The sequence below is a fragment of the Nothoprocta perdicaria genome, unplaced genomic scaffold (assembly GCF_003342845.1).
Source record: "Nothoprocta perdicaria isolate Ctin4 unplaced genomic scaffold, notPer1 scaffold_271, whole genome shotgun sequence".
In the NCBI taxonomy this organism is placed as follows: Eukaryota; Metazoa; Chordata; class Aves; order Tinamiformes; family Tinamidae; genus Nothoprocta; species Nothoprocta perdicaria.
The window spans coordinates 683,823-703,516 of NW_020455501.1; the positions used below are offsets into that span (position 1 = coordinate 683,823).

The 19,694-nt window shown below is 51.0% G+C and overlaps 2 protein-coding genes and 3 non-coding genes across 6 annotated transcripts; 1 reads left to right on the plus strand and 4 right to left on the minus strand.

Annotated features, from left to right (window-relative positions):
• Positions 1 to 5,902: 5,902 nt before the first annotated feature.
• On the plus strand, positions 5,903 to 10,986 carry SERPINH1 (serpin family H member 1). 2 transcript variants are annotated; one of them, XM_026040965.1, is made up of 5 exons: positions 5,903 to 5,975; positions 7,833 to 8,446; positions 8,626 to 8,724; positions 9,096 to 9,328; positions 9,495 to 10,986. In XM_026040965.1, exons 2-5 carry the CDS (start codon positions 7,864 to 7,866, stop codon positions 9,795 to 9,797), a joined length of 1,218 nt encoding a protein of 405 aa, XP_025896750.1. In that variant the 5' UTR covers positions 5,903 to 5,975; positions 7,833 to 7,863; the 3' UTR covers positions 9,798 to 10,986. The 2 variants fall into 2 exon arrangements, with proteins under 2 accessions (XP_025896750.1, XP_025896749.1); XM_026040964.1 differs by having other exon boundaries at positions 5,919 to 5,975; positions 7,830 to 8,446.
• A 3,203-nt stretch (positions 10,987 to 14,189) lies between these two features.
• Positions 14,190 to 19,309, minus strand: RPS3 (ribosomal protein S3). Its single transcript, XM_026040966.1, has 6 exons — positions 19,182 to 19,309; positions 18,958 to 19,051; positions 17,778 to 17,872; positions 16,741 to 16,928; positions 15,272 to 15,468; positions 14,190 to 14,261 (listed from the first exon to the last, which is right to left on the minus strand). Exons 4-5 carry the CDS (start codon positions 16,898 to 16,900, stop codon positions 15,275 to 15,277), a joined length of 354 nt encoding a protein of 117 aa, XP_025896751.1. The 5' UTR covers positions 16,901 to 16,928; positions 17,778 to 17,872; positions 18,958 to 19,051; positions 19,182 to 19,309; the 3' UTR covers positions 14,190 to 14,261; positions 15,272 to 15,274.
• Positions 14,940 to 15,073, minus strand: LOC112948696. The gene has a single exon (XR_003249681.1). It is a non-coding gene; the product is annotated as a small nucleolar RNA SNORD15 (small nucleolar RNA).
• LOC112948694 lies at positions 15,811 to 15,958 on the minus strand. The gene has a single exon (XR_003249679.1). It is a non-coding gene; the product is annotated as a small nucleolar RNA SNORD15 (small nucleolar RNA).
• Positions 17,269 to 17,416, minus strand: LOC112948695. Its single transcript, XR_003249680.1, has one exon. It is a non-coding gene; the product is annotated as a small nucleolar RNA SNORD15 (small nucleolar RNA).
• Positions 19,310 to 19,694: the final 385 nt, after the last annotated feature.

The window sequence follows — 19,694 nt, forward strand, 5'->3', positions numbered from 1 at the left end:
CCAAATTCCCAGCCATAACTATCAAATTAGGCAAATACAGGAGCAATTGCCAGCACCGCACCCAACTCTACCACTCAATATCTTCCCTCCAGCAACGCTCTCCTAGCATTTATTTTCCCAGGGGAAGATCCATATGTTTCTGCCCAGGGTTTCTCCATGCTCTGGACTCCGTTTTCCTCCTGGCCTGGCTGCCCACGTCCTGCTCCGACTGTGAGATGTTGATGCCATAGGAGAATCCAAGGTCACCTCTCAACTCTTCAGATATGGAGGCAACCTAGAATCCAACAGACTCTTGGGACCCCAACATTTGGGGTTTTAGATTTTCTCTTTTAATAAACTGCAGCCCTTGGTTYGTGCTCTGGACTATTCCAAGCTCAGGAGCTGTGTTTCATTCCTTGCTGCCTCTTCTCTATGTTCGGGCCGCAAATTAACTGGAAATAAATCCCAGCGGGATGGGGCTCAGCCAGGTCCATGTAGGGCAGGAGAAGGATGGCTCTGAGGGCGTCTTTATAACTAGAGCATCCTGCTGGACCAGCAGTGATAATTGGAGGCTGCAGGTCCCGTCCTTGAAGCCAACAGCGTCCAAAAATGCCAACAGATTTTGAAAGGCCGAACCCAAGGTGTTGGCTGATCGCCCAGCATTCCCAAAAAAGCAATCAGGAGTGAGACAAGGGTCCCCATTCATCCCGTCCTCCTACCCAACCGYCTGCCCAGTCGCCTCTGCTCCGCGCCGAACAAGAGTCCTTGTGTGCAAAACCGAGTCCATCGGCACCGGGGCCTCCCCCGGGTTTGCAAAGGGCCTCTYGGAGCCCGGCCGCAAGCAAGAAAAAATGTTTAATTCAGCGTATGGTCTAGGAAAGGGCCAGAAAGCAACGTCTGCAGACGCTGAACGTTATCACTGCTTCAAGACTGCACACAGCAACGGTTAACCCTAAAATAGAAGGTGTGTTGGACAGCCTACAGCTTTCCTCCTTGCAAGYTGTAATAAAAAGGAAGAAAATGGAAATCCAGCAGCGGCATTTGCTCCTAAAATTAGGTTTCTCTCTGAYGCATGCCCAAAACCCGGAGCGCTGCCAGGACACACATTCCCCTCCTTGAGGTGCAGCTGCATCCCGTTGACATCTGCAGCAAAACGGTGCAGACGACAGTCGGAGTCGTCGCTCTGCAAGACGGCAGCGCCGTTGCATCATGTGGGCGCCCTGAATTTTCCAGAAATCYGGCCTCTCCCCACTTGCCTGCCAGGTTTTCCGTGCAGAGCTGGGAACGCCGCAGCGCTATTTCCTGCTGCTGTGCTTGAGACAGGCGGGTTTGGGCTTGGAGACCCATGTGGGTTTGGATGCACGGGGATGGATGAGAGACGTTTCATCTTGCTAAGGTCCTGCAGGCAGAAGTGCTGAGCTGGGATATAGGCGGCCTCGGACGGCGAGAAATGCATGGTTAGATGCATAAAACAAAACAAATATATAAATCTATCTATATTATAAATAAATATACACTATATATAAATCACATCCAGCAAAATAACGTCAAGAACACCCTTTAAAAGCACTAAAAATCTCGGAAAAGACAAAGGTTCCACTGGGCAACGCTCATTCAAGCCCAACCATCCTTCTGCCACCAAGAAAAAAAAAATCCCTAAAACGACCTTGTTAAATTTCTCCAAGGGTTAAAAAAACCCGTTTTCGAGCATCGGAGCCTTCAAGGGACTCTCGATTAGATTTCCAGGGCCTGAGGATGATGGATGGGTTAGAGGGGCGGGCTCGGCACGGATCCCATCCGCGCGCGGATGCGGGAGCTCGGCGCGAGCGCCGCGCTGGAAGCTCAAGATTGGCTGGCGTCGGATCTTGCTCGGCGTCGCCTTCGGGGCGTTCCCATTCCCTMGCTCCGTAACCAACCCTTTCCTTTTAAAGCCCGTTTCCTTAGCAGGGGATGGAGACGTTGCAAGGGGATGGGGAAGGGGGAGGAACTTGGTCCTGCGCCTCCGTTGAGCRCTCAAAAAGCTTCAGCTAAATTTAAAGGAGAGCTCAAAGTGTTGGGGTTTTTCTATGTCCCTTGAAAACAGGCAGCAGGGAAAGGAAAGTTGGATCTTGCTGGGAAGGGAAAGCAGGATTTCTTGTCCCAGTGGCTGCAAACGCAGCCTTTTACGAGACATCAGAGATTCYCCAAGCCATGCAGGGCTCTGCTTCCCCACTCCTGTGACTGGTGGGACTTTTCCACCCGTACTTTGCGTGAAAAGGCCCCATATTGGAGGCGGGTGCTGAGGACCYGGCTCCCCAGTGCAGCAAGCGGCAGTTCCAGCCTGGATGCCCGCCCAGGCTGCACGGATGCCAAACTTTCCATCCCAAAGCACCGGAGGAATTTCCCCGCTGGATTTTGACCCTTTCTCTGGAGCATTAAACCGGGATTACGCATCGGGATCAAGGCRGCTCTCTCCTCCGAATCCCACTGCAAAGCAGCACCCGGGGGGTCTCAGCACCCCATCCTTCCTCACAGATCCAAAATAACCGTGGAGGCCAAATTCGCTCCGCTCCGGGGCCACCGCCTTTTATTTTGGCTTCTCTCTGGTTGTTCTCCATAGTATTTTGCTGAAACAGCAGGAAAAAATGGTCTTCAAATCCTGCCCAAAACATTATGGTTTGCAAAGCATCTTGAGGGATGTGGGTGGGTTTGGAGGTCCCTCCCTGGCACCTACTGAGGACGCAGCCAAGGCCACTTGTCCCTGGRCCAGGACGGTGCCAAAGGGATGGAGACGGGTGGCAAAGGAGACATTAATCCAGAATCCTGGATTTGCCCTGGAGCTAAGTGGGATCCTGGGGATCCAGGCAACCCTCCCAACATGTGGTCCTGCCTTGGGGCCCTGAACCTGCTCCTTGGAAGACGGAGAGCTCTGGGTCTCATCCATGTTCACTGAGGGGTCAAGCCAGCCCCTCCGTGGACAACCACTGTCCAAATTCCCCACATGCATCCAGGAAAAGGAGGTTTCCATTGGTATCCTGGTTAATCCTGTCCTTCCCACACCATGGGACTGCCTCCCACCTCAGGAAAAGCTCCTCTCTGCAGCTAGAGATGAGACCGTTATCTCCCCGTTCAGCTCCGAAATATCGATCCATACAATTTGCTCTGGATACAGAAGCAATAGTCTCCCCTCGTGGAAATGACCTTCATTTCTGGCACTGCTCGGGACCTCGCTGGCTCCTGGAAAGCAGAAACCTGGCACCCGGGACGGCTTAGGAGACTCTGTGTCTCATGCAGGCACCTCCTGGTCTCCACAGCCTTCGGGAAAGGGCGAAAGTGCAAAACTGCTCAGGTTCGTACTGCAAAACTCAGCCCAGAGAGCCCGGATTTGCTCCAGTGCTTTAATTCCCCCGCGGAAATAGTGTTATTTTAATATGTAAAGAAGTGAGGGAGAAAGGCTGCCTGATAGAAAGCCAAGCGGCTGGAATGTTGCTAGCCCAGATGTTTCCCAGCTGTGCGCACGTTGCTTTTCTGCATTAAAGCACATTATGCATTTTCTGCATTGTTTTTCTGCATTGTTTTTCTGCATTAAAGTGCATTAGAGCTCAGGAATTCGATGCATTCCTAAAGCAAAGCTTGCATTCTTGGGAAACCCACCGGCGCTGGGAAGAGCCGGCAGCGCCAGACGTGCATCCAGGGGCGGAGGAGACGGAAGGAGGCAACTCCCAGCRCGGCTCCCCCCTTCCCGAGGCTCCCCCCATCCTGCCGCGACATCTCCGACGTGGCGCTGTGGGGGAAGGGAGCGCCGGAGCGGCCGGATCCCGCTCGGAAACGCCGCGATGGCAGCAGGGATCTCGCCCGGCCCTCGCCACTGCAGCCCCGTTCTCACGTTTACCCTGTTTGTATCCCGGTTTTCCTTAGCTCAGGGAAATGCACATACAGCTGGGGGGCTTTGGGGGGATAAATTCAGAGTAGGGGCTTAATGGTGGGTGCAGGAATAGGAATATAGGCAAAAAATGGGGGAAAACACCCCGTTTTTCTGCTGTTCTACATTCCTCCAACACAAAGAACAACATTTATTGGATTTCCCATTTTCCGTCCTTGAGGCAAACCCACATAGGACATGGGAATTACAGGGCCTTGCAGTTCTGGGAAAGCTGGGAGGTCGGGATGGGGAAGTTTGAGGGTGTTTATTTTTCCCTTCCCCTGGAAGAATAGACCCTGTGCACGGGAAATAACCACCCGGGTGGCTTTGAAGGTGGAGCGATCCGAAGCTTGGCAGGGCAGCCTGGGAGCTCAAAGGAGTTTTGCTCAATATTGCTGGAATAAACTTAGGCTCTGCAACCAGCAAAGTTATTTTTTTCCCCAAAGGCCAAGCAGTAATAAAGATCAGTAAATACTGCTATTAAAATAAAAGCACTTGGGGGGGAAAATTTGCATCATTTACATAGATGCAAAGCCCCACCAAAGGCAAAATTGTTCCCAATATAGAGTAAGCAATGAGATGGTTGGTGCTCAGTGCACCTCAAAGTGAGGTGATCCCAGTGAATGTCTCCCAAGGAAGAGGCTGAGCTCAGAACATCACCTTCCTGATGCCTTTAGGACCATTAACATCATTACGGGCTGCAGGGTGAAGTACGAGGTATTTTGGGTGCCAAATGCCCAGGGGTGATGACAGCTGGAAATGCTTCATTCAGGCCCTTCCTTCTCCACACAGTCGCCCTGGAAAAGAAACAAAAATCACGGTCATCCAAAGCCAGGAGCCTTCAGGCTGCTGAAACAGCTTCACATTTTGTGCCCCCAAGAGCACCCATTGATGGCGACCCCGTGGTCCTTTGCCCCTATAGCAGTTTTTGGGGGGAATTATCCCATATGGATCAATTCAGCCATAATACAGGAGATCAGGGATGGATGGAGGAGCTGCTTTTTTTTTTCTCCCAGACTGGGACAAGCGCCCGGCCAACCCTGCCCTTATCAGCTACGGCTGCGATCAAGGCCGTGCCGCTGGAAGTGACACCAGGACACACTGTTTGCTCTGGTACCGCAGCTCTGCGGAGCTTGTTTCTCCCACGACAAGGCACTTGCAAGCCCAAAACCCAAGTCTGAGGGCCAAACGTGCAAAGCTGGATGCTCTTTCACCTTGTTGCAGCCATAGGGATGTGCTGAGACCCCCGTCTTTGGAGCGGAGTGACAGATTTGTGGGGTCTACAGTGACATTCGTGGAGTGGGGCTGGGATGGATGGAAATTGCTTGGACACTTGAAGCAAAACAGGAGCTTGGCTAAAGGGCATGGTGATGAGTTTGAGGCTTGAATCACTGGGTGGTACCTAGACTGTTGTGACTGCTAAGGGGGTCTTGGTGAGATGGAGGGATGGAGGAGGGACAGAAGGATGGATAGATGGATAGGAAATAGGGAAGCTCGGCAGCTGCTCCTCATACCTTGACCCTCAGCTTGCCCTAGAGACCAAAGAAGGTTCCCCAGGGGTGCCACCCAACGGGGGTGACTCCGGGTGTCCCAAAGCCCCCCGCCTGCTCTGCTTGCAGCCAGACCCTGGGGCAGGGAGCCCTTCTGCGCCCCTCTCCCACCCCGCAGAGGCAGAAATCACCCCGTAGGGGTGCAAAAAATGCAACCCGAACACTGCCAAAAGAGGCGAAAAGCTCCGCTCCAAACGCAGCGGCCGGGCCCGGCTCGGAGCGGGACACGGGAAGCTCCAGGCGGGCCTGGAGAAGGAGGGACCCCCCCCGGCCCCCCCGGCTTTGCAGTCCCGTCGCTCCCTGCCATTGGTGGGAGGCCGGGCGAGCGCGGCCGGATCCTCCCCTTCCTCTCCCTCCCCGGGGCTGGCGGGTCTTGTTTTATTTTTTTTTCTTCTTCTTTTTTTTTTTTTTTTTTTTTTTTGGAGAATTTTTTTTCCCAACTTTCCAGAAGTTTCTCGGCGGCCCCTTATAAACCCCCCTGCGCGGGACGAGGAGGGACAAGGAGCAGCGAAGCGGAGCGAGGAGGCGCCCCGGCCCCGACGCAGGTAGTGGGCGGGGGGGACCTGGAAGAGGGGGGAATTTTGGGGTTCCCGAGGAAAAAAAGAGGGGGGCGGTACGACGAAGGGGGAGGGGGGACTCCAGCCCACATCCCCCTCCCTTTTCTCCTGTTATTCCAAAAAGAAGAGCCCCAGTATTCCCAATTCCTTGCAGGAGATGCTTGTGGATAAGTTTTGCACCCTGGAGGGATTTTTTTTTTTTTTTTTTTGGAAGGGGGTTCCCATGGAGTGATTAAGAAAAAGAAGAGGAAAATAGTGGCTTGGTGTAAGGGGTCCCTTGCGATGCACCGTGTCCGGATCCCTGCGGTCCGTGAGCAAGGAAGGGGGAAAAACTGCCCCCAGTGCTCCCTGCACCGGCGTCGCTGGGGCTGCCCCATGGCCCCYACTCCSACAGCCCCAAAGCGGCCTCTCCTTRMRYGGGTTTCACCCCAAAAAAGGGGCAGACGCGGCCCTGGGYGGTGGAGGCTCCGCGGCGGCTGCCACGCTGGCACGTCCCGGCGCGCGCGGCCTTCCCAGCCCGGCCCCCTTCCCGGCCTRGCGCTGGGGACGCGGCCAAGGATGGGCAAAACTCGTCGGCCCGCGCGGAGGCTCCGGCCCCCGTGGAGGATTTTTCCCTTGGAGATGGAGGACGGAGGCGGCGTTTGCTCGCGAGAGAAGTACCCGCTGTGTCCGTTCTCTTTCAGAATGAAAAGGGCAGGCGTTGAGCTCCCTAGGAAACAATTCCAAGGTATCTTTAGATGTAGGAGGAAAAATGTCCCCCGCAAAGCGCAGATCTCCCGTGTTTGTCGCCCTGCCCGTGCTCTGCGCACCGTGGAGTGCGTCAGGGAGCCCCCTGCCCACGTCCTGCTGCTGGATCCATCCCTTCCCGTCCGCGGGAAGGTGTGTGAATCCCAACGGATCCCGCTCCGTTGCGGAGGCTGCCTCATTCCGCCTCTGGCAGCAGGGCCCTGCGGCGGCTGCGCCCTCGTCACGTCGCTCCGGGCTCCGCCGTTTCCCGGCCTGTGTAATCCCAGGGGGCCCTTGGCTTCCTGCTCCGGCTGCCTTGACTCCGGAGCCTCCGGCACGGCCCCACAGGATGTGGCCGAGGAACTCAGCTCCATCGGGGCCCTGGGCGCCCTGTTGCTACAGCAAAAAAAAGTTGCTTAAAAAACAATTTTTTTAAGCTGTTTTGGTTTTTTTGGCGCCCGGAGATGGAGTTTAAATCCCATTTTCACCTCGGAGGCAGGAGGGATGAGCCGCCTTCGGTTGTGTTTTTTGCTGTCTGCTCGGTAAAGGAGGAGTAGGAACAACTTGCCTGGAGTCCGTGTTCACCGTGAGGCCCACGGGCTCCTTGAGGAGTCCTCGGGCTTCAGAACTAATCTGAGSATCGAGCTCAAATCCCTGCAGCCCTCATGGGAGGCAGGCACAGTTAGGTCCTCCTAAGATGCCTCTGTGTTTTGGGAAGGGGCTGTACTGGAGGAGAGCAGGATTTCTCCTTCTTTCCTCCTGAATCCATCTGACAGAGCTGACCAGAGTCAGATGTTCCCCAGRATCTGACCAAGCCTGGTGGAGCTCGTGCGCTCCATCTAGCGCCTAGAAGGGTGAGCACTTGGGCGCTGAGGTGGAGCCTTCGGAGAGGAACCATCCCTGCCATATCCCAACCGCGGCAGCAACAGGTTTGGTGGTCCATGCACAGCAGAAACGTCCTCCTTTTAGCTTCTCCTGACCATGCTGGAGGTTTGCAGCCGCTCTGGCTCTCCTGTCACTGGAGCCTGGGAGCGAGTGCCACTGGAAGAGCCCTTGGGATGAGCGGGCGCTCCAGGAGGTCTTGGGTTKTGCTCACCCGGGATATTTCTTGGCCAGCAGGTCCCCGGAGGCTTTGGGTGCTGCCRAAATCATGTGGCCCCTTCTGGCGCTCGCCGTGTGCGGCCTCGCTGCCGCCGTGCCCTCGGAGGACAGGAAGCTGAGCGACAAGGCAACGACGTTGGCCGACCGCAGCGCCACGCTGGCCTTCAACCTCTACCACGCCATGGCGAAGGACAAGAGCATGGAGAACATCCTGCTGTCCCCCGTGGTTGTGGCCTCCTCCCTYGGCCTCGTGTCCCTGGGGGGCAAGGCGGCCACGGCGTCCCAAGCCAAGGCGGTGCTCAGCGCGGACAAACTCAAYGACGACTACGTGCACAGCGGCTTGTCGGAGCTCCTCAACGAGGTCAGCAACAGCACGGCCCGCAACGTCACCTGGAAGATCGGGAACCGCCTGTACGGCCCGGCCTCCATCAACTTCGCCGACGACTTTGTGAAGAACAGCAAGAAGCACTACAACTACGAGCACTCCAAGATCAACTTCCGCGACAAGAGGAGCGCCCTGAAATCCATCAACGAGTGGGCAGCCCAGACCACGGATGGGAAGCTCCCCGAGGTGACCAAAGACGTGGAGAAAACTGATGGAGCCCTCATTGTCAACGCCATGTTCTTCAAACGTAAGTTCTACCTTCAGTTATTGGTACAAGTGACCCAGCTCCCAGCCCACTGGGACTTTTCCAAGTCCATTTCTAAGGGGAAATGTAAACAAATCTTGGGTCCACTAAGGCCAGCTCTGTTCCTGCATGAAGCTACMACCCATTCCCGTTCTTATGAGCTGAATTTCTCTCTCCTGTAGCTCACTGGGATGAGAAGTTCCATCATAAGATGGTGGACAACCGTGGCTTCATGGTGACCCGTTCCTACACTGTGGGGGTTCCAATGATGCATCGCACAGGTAAGTTGTGAAACTGCTGCCCCAGGCCAAGACCCCACTGGGATTACTGCTCTGCTGGATGCAGTTGTCCACTGATGGCCTCCATATTTTAGTTGACCTGCAATGAGGGAGGGAAAATGAAACAGGGTGAGCTGCTCTGTTGATCTGAACTCTCAATGAGCAGGGAAAATCCACATTTCCTATTGGGTGCTTGGCAGCTAGGATGAGACTCTAGCTCATCACACAAGTGAGAGCAGCAGTTTTGAGGAGCTGCTGACTCCCAAAGTGGTACTTTGGAGGCATCATTGCGTTGCCAGTCAGGGAAGCCCAGGCCTGTTGGTAGCTTCACCTGTGCCCTGCATCTCATCTGGCTCTGCTTCTGACTTCCCAAGGTCTCTACAACTACTATGATGATGAGGCAGAGAAGCTGCAGGTGGTGGAGATGCCGCTTGCCCACAAACTCTCCAGCATGATCTTTATCATGCCAAACCACGTGGAGCCACTGGAGAGGGTTGAGAAGCTGCTGAACAAGGAGCAGCTGAAGACCTGGTCTAGCAAGATGAAGAAGAGATCGGTGGCCATCTCACTGCCTAAAGTCATTCTGGAAGTCAGCCACGATCTTCAGGTAAAGTTGGTCATGGAAAAGAGTCATCAGGCTCTGCAGATCTTGGGGGTAGGAGAGAAGACACCGAGGTGCTKTCTGTGCCAGGTGTCCTCTTCTGCAGTGACCATGGGTGGAAAGGATTGTGTTGTCATCTTTGGGAGGGTTTCTGATGTCTTTCTTCTTCTAGAAACACTTGGCTGACCTGGGCCTGACGGAAGCCATTGACAAAACGAAGGCCGACCTATCGAAGATCTCTGGCAAGAAAGACCTTTACCTGTCCAACGTCTTCCACGCCGCTGCTCTGGAATGGGACACGGACGGGAACCCGTATGACGCCGACATCTATGGCCGAGAGGAGATGCGGAACCCCAAGCTCTTCTACGCTGACCACCCCTTCATCTTCATGATCAAGGACAGTAAAACCAACTCCATTCTCTTCATCGGCCGGCTCGTGAGGCCCAAAGGGGACAAGATGCGTGACGAGTTGTAGCTTTTTTTTTTTTTTTTTTCTCCAGAGAATTGGTTTGTGTTTTTTAGCGAGGGATTTGAAAAAAGGGGAAACACTATTTTGTATCCTTCTTGAACTATGGGTGCTATTCAGACCAGGGTGCATTTTGATGAGGAACCAGCATACACTTTACCTCACCCCGACATACTCTACTGCACAAACCCACCTCCAGAGAGGAAGAGAGGAGCCTGGCACACGAGGGTCACCAGGAGCAGGAGGGAGCTGTCGGTTCCTTCAGCTGAGATGTTCAGGCTGATGCCTCCACCCTGAATGAAGCCTCCTGCTAAGCCCTTTGCAGCTCCATCAGCCCCGCAACGGTGCGAGGCCTCCACGCCTTCCACCTCAAACGCTTCTGCACACGCAGCTCTGCCACTAACGTTTCTCCCTTTTGATACCGTGCTGCTCGCTTTGCTGAAGCTGTTCYTTGCTTGTAGAGAAGGTAGGAGCACATTCCCCTCTTCGTTCTCCTGAGAACTGCACCTGCATGGAGACCCTTCTGTCCTGCCTAACCYTGCTCTGACGAGGAGTGCTAGATGCTTCAGCCTAAGCAAAAGCCACCGCTCCCATAGCTAGAGGGACATTGCAAAGCCAGGCGCAGCTTTGCTCCACAGCAAACCCTCTATGGAGCAGCAGCTTGGGGGGTTACGGTGGCAGCAGCGAGGCCAAAGAACAAATAAGCTCCTAGGGAGCAAAAGCTCCACCCGAGGTTCCTCCCCAAGGCTCTTGGCAAGACTGAGACCTGTGAGCGGCTGTTGTCCACCTCTGTGGGGACCATGAGGAGGCTCTTGGGCCAGCATCTCTAGTTAAGCATCTTTTGCCAAGCAAAGAGGGAAACTTCTCATCTCCTGGTGCTTTTCYATCAGCACATGCAGCTGGAAGAGGCAGTTTATGCTTGGAAGCTTCTCCCAGTTACCACCAGGGCCAGTACCCACCAGCTCCWGTAGAAACCCAAGAGATTCCTGCTGGCCTCAGCAGAGGAACYAGCTCTTGTTTCCACTTTAAATGCAAAGCTTTAGAGCGGCCCAACTTCCTCATGACCCTTTTTTTAACATTATTTTTGCAGCTCCTCTTTCTCTGAGTCTTCAGCTCCCCCAGCTGACCTTGAGAAGGGCACACTGAAAAACTTGCCATGCAGAGACAGGGCCAGTGAGTAAGGACAAGATTAGTTAAAGAGGAAAATCCACCTGCCACCACCTAAATGTTGGTAGTTTGGAACCAGCAAGGACACTGATGATGCTGTTTTTTGGGTTTTTTTTTTTCCAGTTTATGGTTCCCCACCAACACATTTGCTACACAAGCCCAATACTGCATTGTTTCAGATCATACACAGGACTATTTCCACTTATTTATTAACAGGTATTAAGTCTTATTAGGCCTAGTCTCASAGAGCCAAAACCAAAGCAACTTGTGCCACCCAAGTTTGACCCGACGGTGTCTTCTGCAAGGTCACACCACAATGAATGTGCCCCAGGTCACGTAACAGGCCAGGAGGAAGGAGAGTTGTGACCTCCAGTCTTTTCCCASCCCCTTCTCCAAGGCACTTTCCTCAATGTATTGGGGTGCAAGGTGGGGAAACAAGTACCCAAATGTGCAGGAAGCCTAAAATTCAGTGTATGCTGGAGCCGACCTGGTGAAGGGGTGCACTGAAAGCCACGTGCTGTAGCACATGATGGATGGAGAGCAGAGGGGAGAAGGGGAGGGCAGGGCAAGAACACAGCACAGGATATTGCRAATTACCTGAATTGTGAATTACCTGATGGCTTTTTGTTGTCTGTTCTTGTACCACACAATGACCATTGTGTTATTTTGCAATAAAACTTTTTCAGTGAAGCTCTGGCCGTTGCAGTGATCTGTAGGGCTTGGGTRGAACATGTTTTCTCTTCAAAGTGCTTACACAAACTCCCTACTACCATTAAATCCGATATTCTTTCTATAATCTGCTATTTATACATCAAACTGCACTTAATACACGGCAGCATATTAATTTCCATGGCATCTATGTTTTGGGAAAGAAACAGGATTAGCATTTCTGCTTTTCAAATACAGTATTTTCACATTTTTCCCCTGAAATTTTAATGCTTCACACATCCAAGGACTCTGTCCTCCCCTGCTCTGACATTTAGCTGCGAGTAAATGGCCCTGTTAAAAAAAAAAAAATCAAAAAAAAAAGACAGTACAACGGAGCCAGTAGACCCAGGAATTTGCTTTTCTGACCCTATAACCCGAAGGTTTTTTGGCTGGGATCCAGTCAAGGGAGGTGCAAGAAGCCGCACTGAGGCTGTGAGCATGCACAGGTCTTGGGAGAATCCAGCAGGATCAGATCCCACTGCTGTGTGTCCTCCTGGGATTAACCTGCTGTGCATTCAGTTCACAAATGGACCTGACCACAAGGCATTTGGCACAAGGTCTTTCACTGCAGGAAGAAAAAAAGGGTGGCCAGAACCAGCAGAGCAGCCAGAAAACACCACGGAGCTGGAACTACATCATTGAAAAGGGGTTAGAAGTCAGCCCAGACCCCCCATTAGCTCCCGTGCCCTCCCAATTAGCAGCTTTGATTTCCCAACAGGATAATCCTGAATATCATCCTCTCCCAGCACGCTGGATGCAGCAAGAGGAGATGCAGCAACATCCATACAGTTACTTACCCAGCTCTTCATCCTGCAACTAAAGACTTGATCCTATCAGTGATCTGCACTCAAGTGAGATTTAACAGGTGGATGGATCTGTTTGAAGGGCTTTAGACCAGAATATGAAYGAGTTTCAGGAAAAACAGCCCTCGAGGACAGCAAGGAGTGAAGCAGAGGGCACAAAAAACAATTCAAGCTGCTTTGTGCTTGTGTCAAACAGCAAAGATTCAACAGACACTTTGAGAAATTAATAGCAGATCATCCCCTAACACATAAAGAATTGAAGAACTGAGATGCTGATTGCCAGGCTTTGCACTGCACGTCACCGAGTGTCATCCTCTTCTTTTGCTTCAGGCCCTCCAGCTTCCACTCATTCCCTGCTCCTACAAAGTGCAAAGTCTCTCACTGTAATCACTAACTCAATGCTCACACATGGGAAAGTTGGGATTTTTAAGCTTTCTACTGGAAAACGGGCAGAGAAACTACATTTCTGAAAGCCTAAGAAAGCAACATCTGTTCCTGACCTAACCAGCTTCCCAAGGCAGCACCCTGCCAGGCCAGGGCTCCAGATTTGCTGGAAAAGCTGGGAACAGGAAGGCCACAGCACAAAGTGGCTGCCAGACAGACCCATTTCTGATGCTGCAAGCTCCAGTCTCCAGCTTATCTGCCTGGTTCCTTCAGAGAGGACTCCAGGAAAAAGGAGCTGCTCCTAAAGACCAGATTCTGCAGATTTACATGTAACAAATCCAATTAATGCAACAAATGGTTCCTGAATTTCTCCAAGCTGGGGAAAAATGTGTGCAATAATTCCTCCCATAATTGTAGCAACTTGAAAAATATACAGTGAGAACAAGACTCTGCCTAAATCGTGACAAAAAAAAAAAAAATGTTGTCACTGCTTCAGCCAAGCCTTACATTAATCCAGAGAGACACAAGAGCAGCCCCAAGAGCAATTCAGGCAGGAATGCAGCAGGAAAATACCCTTCTGGATAACTGAGTTCTTTTTCTAGCATCAGTAGCCTTGGAATCTAATTACCAACTTCTACAAAATCTAATCATGTTATTGTCCAGCACATTAAAGTCACAGTTATTAATACAGTGACAAATCAACACACTATCTATCCAAGTCTCAGTGGAAAAGGTTTTATCCAGGGCTTAAATACATCTACACCTTAATGCTGAGGATAGAAGGTCTGAAATCTGTTTATACCTTTTTCTATAATGTGATAAATGGCTAGAAACTCGTCTCACCCTGTATTCTCCATCAATATTTTAATCTCCCTGACAAGAGCAATAATGTTCCCATACAGTCTGTAGGCCTACAGTTTATACTGAATATCCTGCAGCAACAAAGAAAACTGAGGTAATAGAGATGAAAGAAGGAAGCTTTTAGTAGAATACAGCAAAACTTTGGTTTAAGCCAGAAAATATCTGCAACTGCCTCAGAAGCTGCTAATAAAAGCTCCCCCTCCTGGAAGAACTTGGATATGGAAAGTTATTTCACTAACACTTAGGAGGATTCCTGCTTTTGGAGGGTTAGGCATGACCCTCAAAAAAATCAGACTGTTGCTTTAGCTCTCCCTAGAAATCAGAATTTTGGCCCCATTTTGCTTAGACCAGGACCTGGTGAATTCACTCTGGGAGTCCAGCAAGCTGGGTGCAATGCAAAGGAAAACCTTCCATACCCAAGGTGGGAGGAGCAAGGCTTTCCTGGAATACATCTTGCAAAAATAAGCACCTCCACATACACTGTCTTTTGTGATTTTATTAAGAGATGTTTTCAGGACAGTCCAGCTTCCAGATGCAGGTTGTACAAACCCTACAACACAAAACAACACAAAATACTGAGTGAGAGGGTAGCAAACCACTTCCCCGTGAGCACTCTCCTCCCCAAAACACTGGAAAACCAGGCTCTAGCATTCAGGTAAATATCTCCCATTTCTTTCTCTCCCATTTAAGCCATAATTACATTATTTTTCCCCACAGGAGCATGCTTTACTAGTCAGATTCCCACATTTCACTGCAGTCCTGAAAAGTTCCTGARCACAGTGCCAGGCTGAGTCAGAGGACAACCCCAGATGGCTACGCTGGTGGCTAAGATCTCTTCTGAGAGATGTGGATTTAAACTGCCTCAAGCAAAGGCCTTGGCACCCCCATCTCCTGCTGCTCTAATGGGAGAGAAAGAAAATGAAGCTTCTTAAAAGCACTTAAAAGTTGCAAGTTTTCACCAGGGATAACTCAAGAGTAGACAAGAAGAATTTCCAGCTATCCATTTGTTTTAGAAGTACTTCATTCAGAGACACCGAGTTTCCAACCTTCTTTATTTACTTCTGGAACAAGCCTATACATTGTGCTCAACACATTATTCCCTGAGAATCAATCCTAGGCTGCGTTCCCAATATATATCTGTTGCAATGAGGACATATACATTTGATCCTGTGCTGTCAGCTGCAGCCTGGTAGCGGCCCAGGTGGTGAGATGTGAATGACACCCAAGCCCTTCTCAGACAAATGCCTCAAGTCACTCACTCAGAGCCAAGCTCCCCCAAATCCATGCTGTAGAACACGACATGGAGCAGGTACTTGGACCTGGATACTCCTTTTCAGACTCGTCATCACATCTTCACTGAAGGGTCTTGGTTTGCAGTGGACCAGTCAACCCTGCCCCTCATTMCAGCCACTCTAAAACCCTAAATCCTAGCAAGCTGACTGGCCTAGTGCAGCAGGAGGAAGAAAACACCCCAATTCAGCTCTTCTTCCCAGCACTGACAGCCTTCATGGTGGCAGGACCTTTCCTGCAGGGATCTTCCACAGGTTAGCAGACACTTACCCCTCAGGCAGTGGGAACTGGCTGGGGCATGGCTGGCTGCTCTGGTTTGCCACCTTTCTGCTCGGAGATGGGGGTGGTGGGCAGGATCTCTTCTTTGGGCTCCACGATGCTCACGTGGTCTGGCAGAGGCTTTTTGGGGCCAATCTTTCCACTGGGGTCCCAAGGCAACATAATCTTTACTTTGATACCYAGGACACCTGCAAAGGGGACAATACAGACACATTCCCTCAGCACAAACATCAAGTGGACACTGAGCAGTGTGAGACAAGTCCTACAGTTACAAAGCAAGGTCTCTGCAGCAAAAAACATCTGTTTATGAAGCGAGCTGATTGATGAAGCTGATTAACACAAAATCTGGTTACTTTGATATTACACTGGTGCATTTACCTGTATTCATACATTGCCTTAGCTAACTTCAGTCTACGAAAACCATGATGATAATGCACTCTATCTCCAAGTCCAAATTCTAGTTTTAAACCTTTTCCCTTCTGGAATGAATAAATTCAGCTTCCTAGAAAGCGGAACCGCTTCTATGAATCCCTTCTCAGACAAATGCCTCTAAATCATCCACTGAGTAGGCTGTCCTGCCCAGGGCAACCCCGGTGCAGCACCACAGAACGTGGCACTGAGCAGGCTGCACCCAGGCAAGGACGTCCCTTCTGACTCGTCATCGTATCATCACTGAAGGGATGGCTCCTCTGTATGATTCTATACGTACTTCTGTACATGCCATAATGTCCACATCAAGGGTTCTGCAATTAAGTAACCCAATGGTGATTAAATGCAGACACTTCTCTTGTGTTTTACCAGAAGGAAGGACAAGCACAAGCAGGCTCAGCTGGTTCGGCTGGGAGGACATGACAGAGTAGAGCTAGGAGGGACAAGGGTCACTAACACTTGCTTTTTTATGGTTCTTGTGGCACTCATGTCTGTCCAACTCTGGGAGGCAAGAAAAGCAAAATCCAAACTGCCAACAGGTCTTCACCCACTCAATAYGATTTGCTTCCCCATAAGTTGGGTTGCTACAAGTCAGAGGCCATCGGACACAAATTGCAGCACTTGGGAAATCTAAAACCGATTTTCCAATGAGATACATTAAATTCCTACCATTAGGAAAGTCAGTGACTTGGGCTCATTAAACAAAGTCCCACTGCCTGCTTAAGGTCCCTTCTCAATTTCCCCTTCACACAGCACAAGCGCAAATAAAGGTCTAAGTTAGACAGGATGAGCAAACTCCCTTAAGCAGAGTTTAGCCTTGAGAAAATAACAAATTTCCAGTGTTACAAGTGAAATGCTCTAGCAGACCAGCAGTGCATAGCCATGCAAGCTACCAGCAGACCCAGGAATATCTCCAGGAATACCCCCAAGCTGCAGGTGCTGGATAGCAGCAGTTCAGATTTTCTGGCTCTGAGCTACAGATACACGAAGCCCAACGGGGCTGCAGAGGTCCCTGCACCCCAGCCACTCACCCTGCCGCAGCAGGACGTGACGCACGGCTGTGTCCACGTAGTAGTTCACGGGGTCCCCGCTGTGGATCATCAAGCCATCCACGAACTTCATGGACTTGGCGCGCTGGCCTCTGAGCTTGCCGGAGACGACCACCTCGCAGCCCTTGGCGCCGCTCTCCATGATGAAGCGGAGGACACCGTAGCAGGCTCTGCGGGGAGAGAGCAGCAACACCCACCGCGTTAGGCTCTGTAGATCTCTTGATTAAGGTGCTCTCAGCTCTGCTTGGCTCTGCTGGGGCATTTTACACCCTGTTTCAAGCCAAGACTATGACACTTTGAGCAGTGTCCCAAGCACACAGCTGTGCAACCAAAGCTATGTCTGTGTTATGCTAATTTTTCCCAGCAGTTTAGCAGCATCAAAGCCAGCCTGAAACAATCACTGTCTTATCGTTCTCAGAAGGCCGTGGGACAGTGACATGCACACGCTGGAAGAGCAGCTCCTTGGCTGAAGGTGACCAAACCATCCACACCAAGAGCCTCATGCACATCCCTTCTCAGACAAATGCCTCTAAATCGTTCAATGATGACAGGGTGCTCCTGCTAACGAACCATGCACAGCATCACAGAACATGACACTGCAGGTACCGCTCAACAGGAGTCACCCCTCTTCTGACTCGTCATCTTATCATCACCGAAGGGACCTGAGAAGCAAGGCTGCTCTTGCCCGATTACAGCCAGAAGACACAAAATTGTGTTTCAGTTCCCCCGTGCCTCCCATTAATTCACAGAGAAGTGAACACAGRTTTTACCCATCCACCAGGTAACCAGAAAACTTCCAAGTTTGCTTTTAAAATAAAAGTATCACCTCATTGCTACTGAAAGTAACTGTATACAAGTTTAAAAGCTTGCATATGATAACAGCAACAAAAATAACACCAGCCCGGTCCAGGTGTCCTATTCCTAGCTCCGCTTTTGAAYTGAGGGCGTGTTGGCAAGGGGTTCTTCCAGCAGGGTGTTTAAGGCCTGGGCTCCTCGCTGCATCATGTTGCTGCACTCACCGGCGCACGGCTAAGCCGCCCAGGAGCTTGTACCGCAGCGACTCGGCCTGAGCGATCGCGCACAGTCCTCTCGTCGCCACCTTCTCCGCGTAGAGCTACAAAGGAAAAAGCAGCAAGCTCAGGAACACAGGTGATTTCAATATGCTTTTAGTTTAATAGGCCACAAGAGCTTTGTATCACCTCCTGTCCTCTACTTTGCAGTTTTGTCTTTCTGTGAAGCTTTACCCTCAGATTCTGTATTTCTTTTAACAACTTTGGCCCCCAGAGACACACACTAATGACACTCCATCAAATGTCAGCAGATCATTAAAACATGCTTGACGCGGACTCAGAGAGTTGCTGCTTCCAAACAGCCCCAAAACATCAAGTAACCCCAGAGACACAAGTATCCTGATGGTCTCAAGAACTGCTCCTGCAGTGCAGATTTACAGCAGTGCACAGGATAAGTTTGCTTAAAYCACCTGGCAGCAGCTGCAAATGTAATGTAAAATGTAAATGTAATGTAAAATGAAACAGCTGGCTTTAGTCAACATGAAAAAAATAAAAAAAKAACAGGAGTGCTGGGAAAATTATGCAGATTTAATCTACCATCTCCAAGAGGCCAAAATCTGATGCTTTAGAGGAAGCAACAAGTAGGTGTTCAACACTGGCTGAGCAGAATATAAGCACTACCTTAAACCAGACACCCTCCATTCACATAACTTGTTTTAGGGGAAAATACTAGAGGAGGTACCAGGTTTCAAGCATTAAAAAGACACCAGGGAATTACTGTTGTGTCCTTTTACTGTCCAATTCATTACAGCACCATAGAGAAAAAAAGTCTCTAAAATCACTGAGAGCCAAAGCAAGTACAAAAAGCAAAATAAAACCAGGAGACTGACTCCCCACCTCAACACTGATACAGTAATATTCTTTCTAGAATATTTACAAATGTGTTAAACACAATTTAACTGCTCTCTGATCCTCCCAGTTGGGAGAGCAGGGAAAAGAAGACAAACTAACAGCGCACACGATACACCCAAGACCAACCTATTCCCTATTCCCAGGCGACATTACTGCACACAAGCAGGTAACACAAGTCTCAAGTTGCCTTTGAGAAACTCCCTTTCAACTGCCACTACCCAGCTTTGCACAGAGCAAACCACAGAGCTCAACACTGTTTTACTGAAGCAAGTTTTACCTCAACACTTCCCTCGGGGAAGCCAAACCTCTTCTGCACAACAGCCGTCAGCTCCCGGATGCGGCGCCCCTTCTCACCCAGGACATTCTGAGTTCTGCAAGAAAAAAAAAATGCAGAAATGCTCCTCGGGAAGAATTTAATAGTATTTTTAAGTATTTTAAGGGAAAGCAGCATCGCACACAACTTGGCATCGCACCTGCAGAACGGCAGGACGTCTCAGTTACCTGGTGGCGAGGATGATGATCTCGGTCCTGGTGGGAGTGACCCGGACCTCCACACCGGAGTACCCATCTTCAGCCAGCTCGCGCGTCAGGAACTCGTTCAGCTCCGCTTTGAAGATGCCGTCGGCGACAAACTGAAAACACGGGAGAACCAACGGGCCCAGTCAAGCTCTGCTCCACCACCAGGCCAATTAGGGGGACAAAGAGGGGGGAAAATGAGAAGGTCCCCGCAGGAAGCACCCAGAGGTCATGCCCTTCCAGCTACAAAACACTCTTTTCGTGCGTTTTGGCCCCAAATCTGCGTGTTTTGGCTCAGCGTGCCATCATACAAAGGGTCGCATCCCTCGGCCCCGCTGCACTCACCACCCTAACTCCCTCCCAACGCGCCCCCATTAAAACTAAAAGTAAAAACAACGCAACTTAACAGATTTTTCCCGCTTTTAGCTGAAACTTCCCCCCTCCGCTCCCCCCGCCCCCCTCTCCTCACGCCGCCATGTTCCCCGCCGGGCCAGCCGC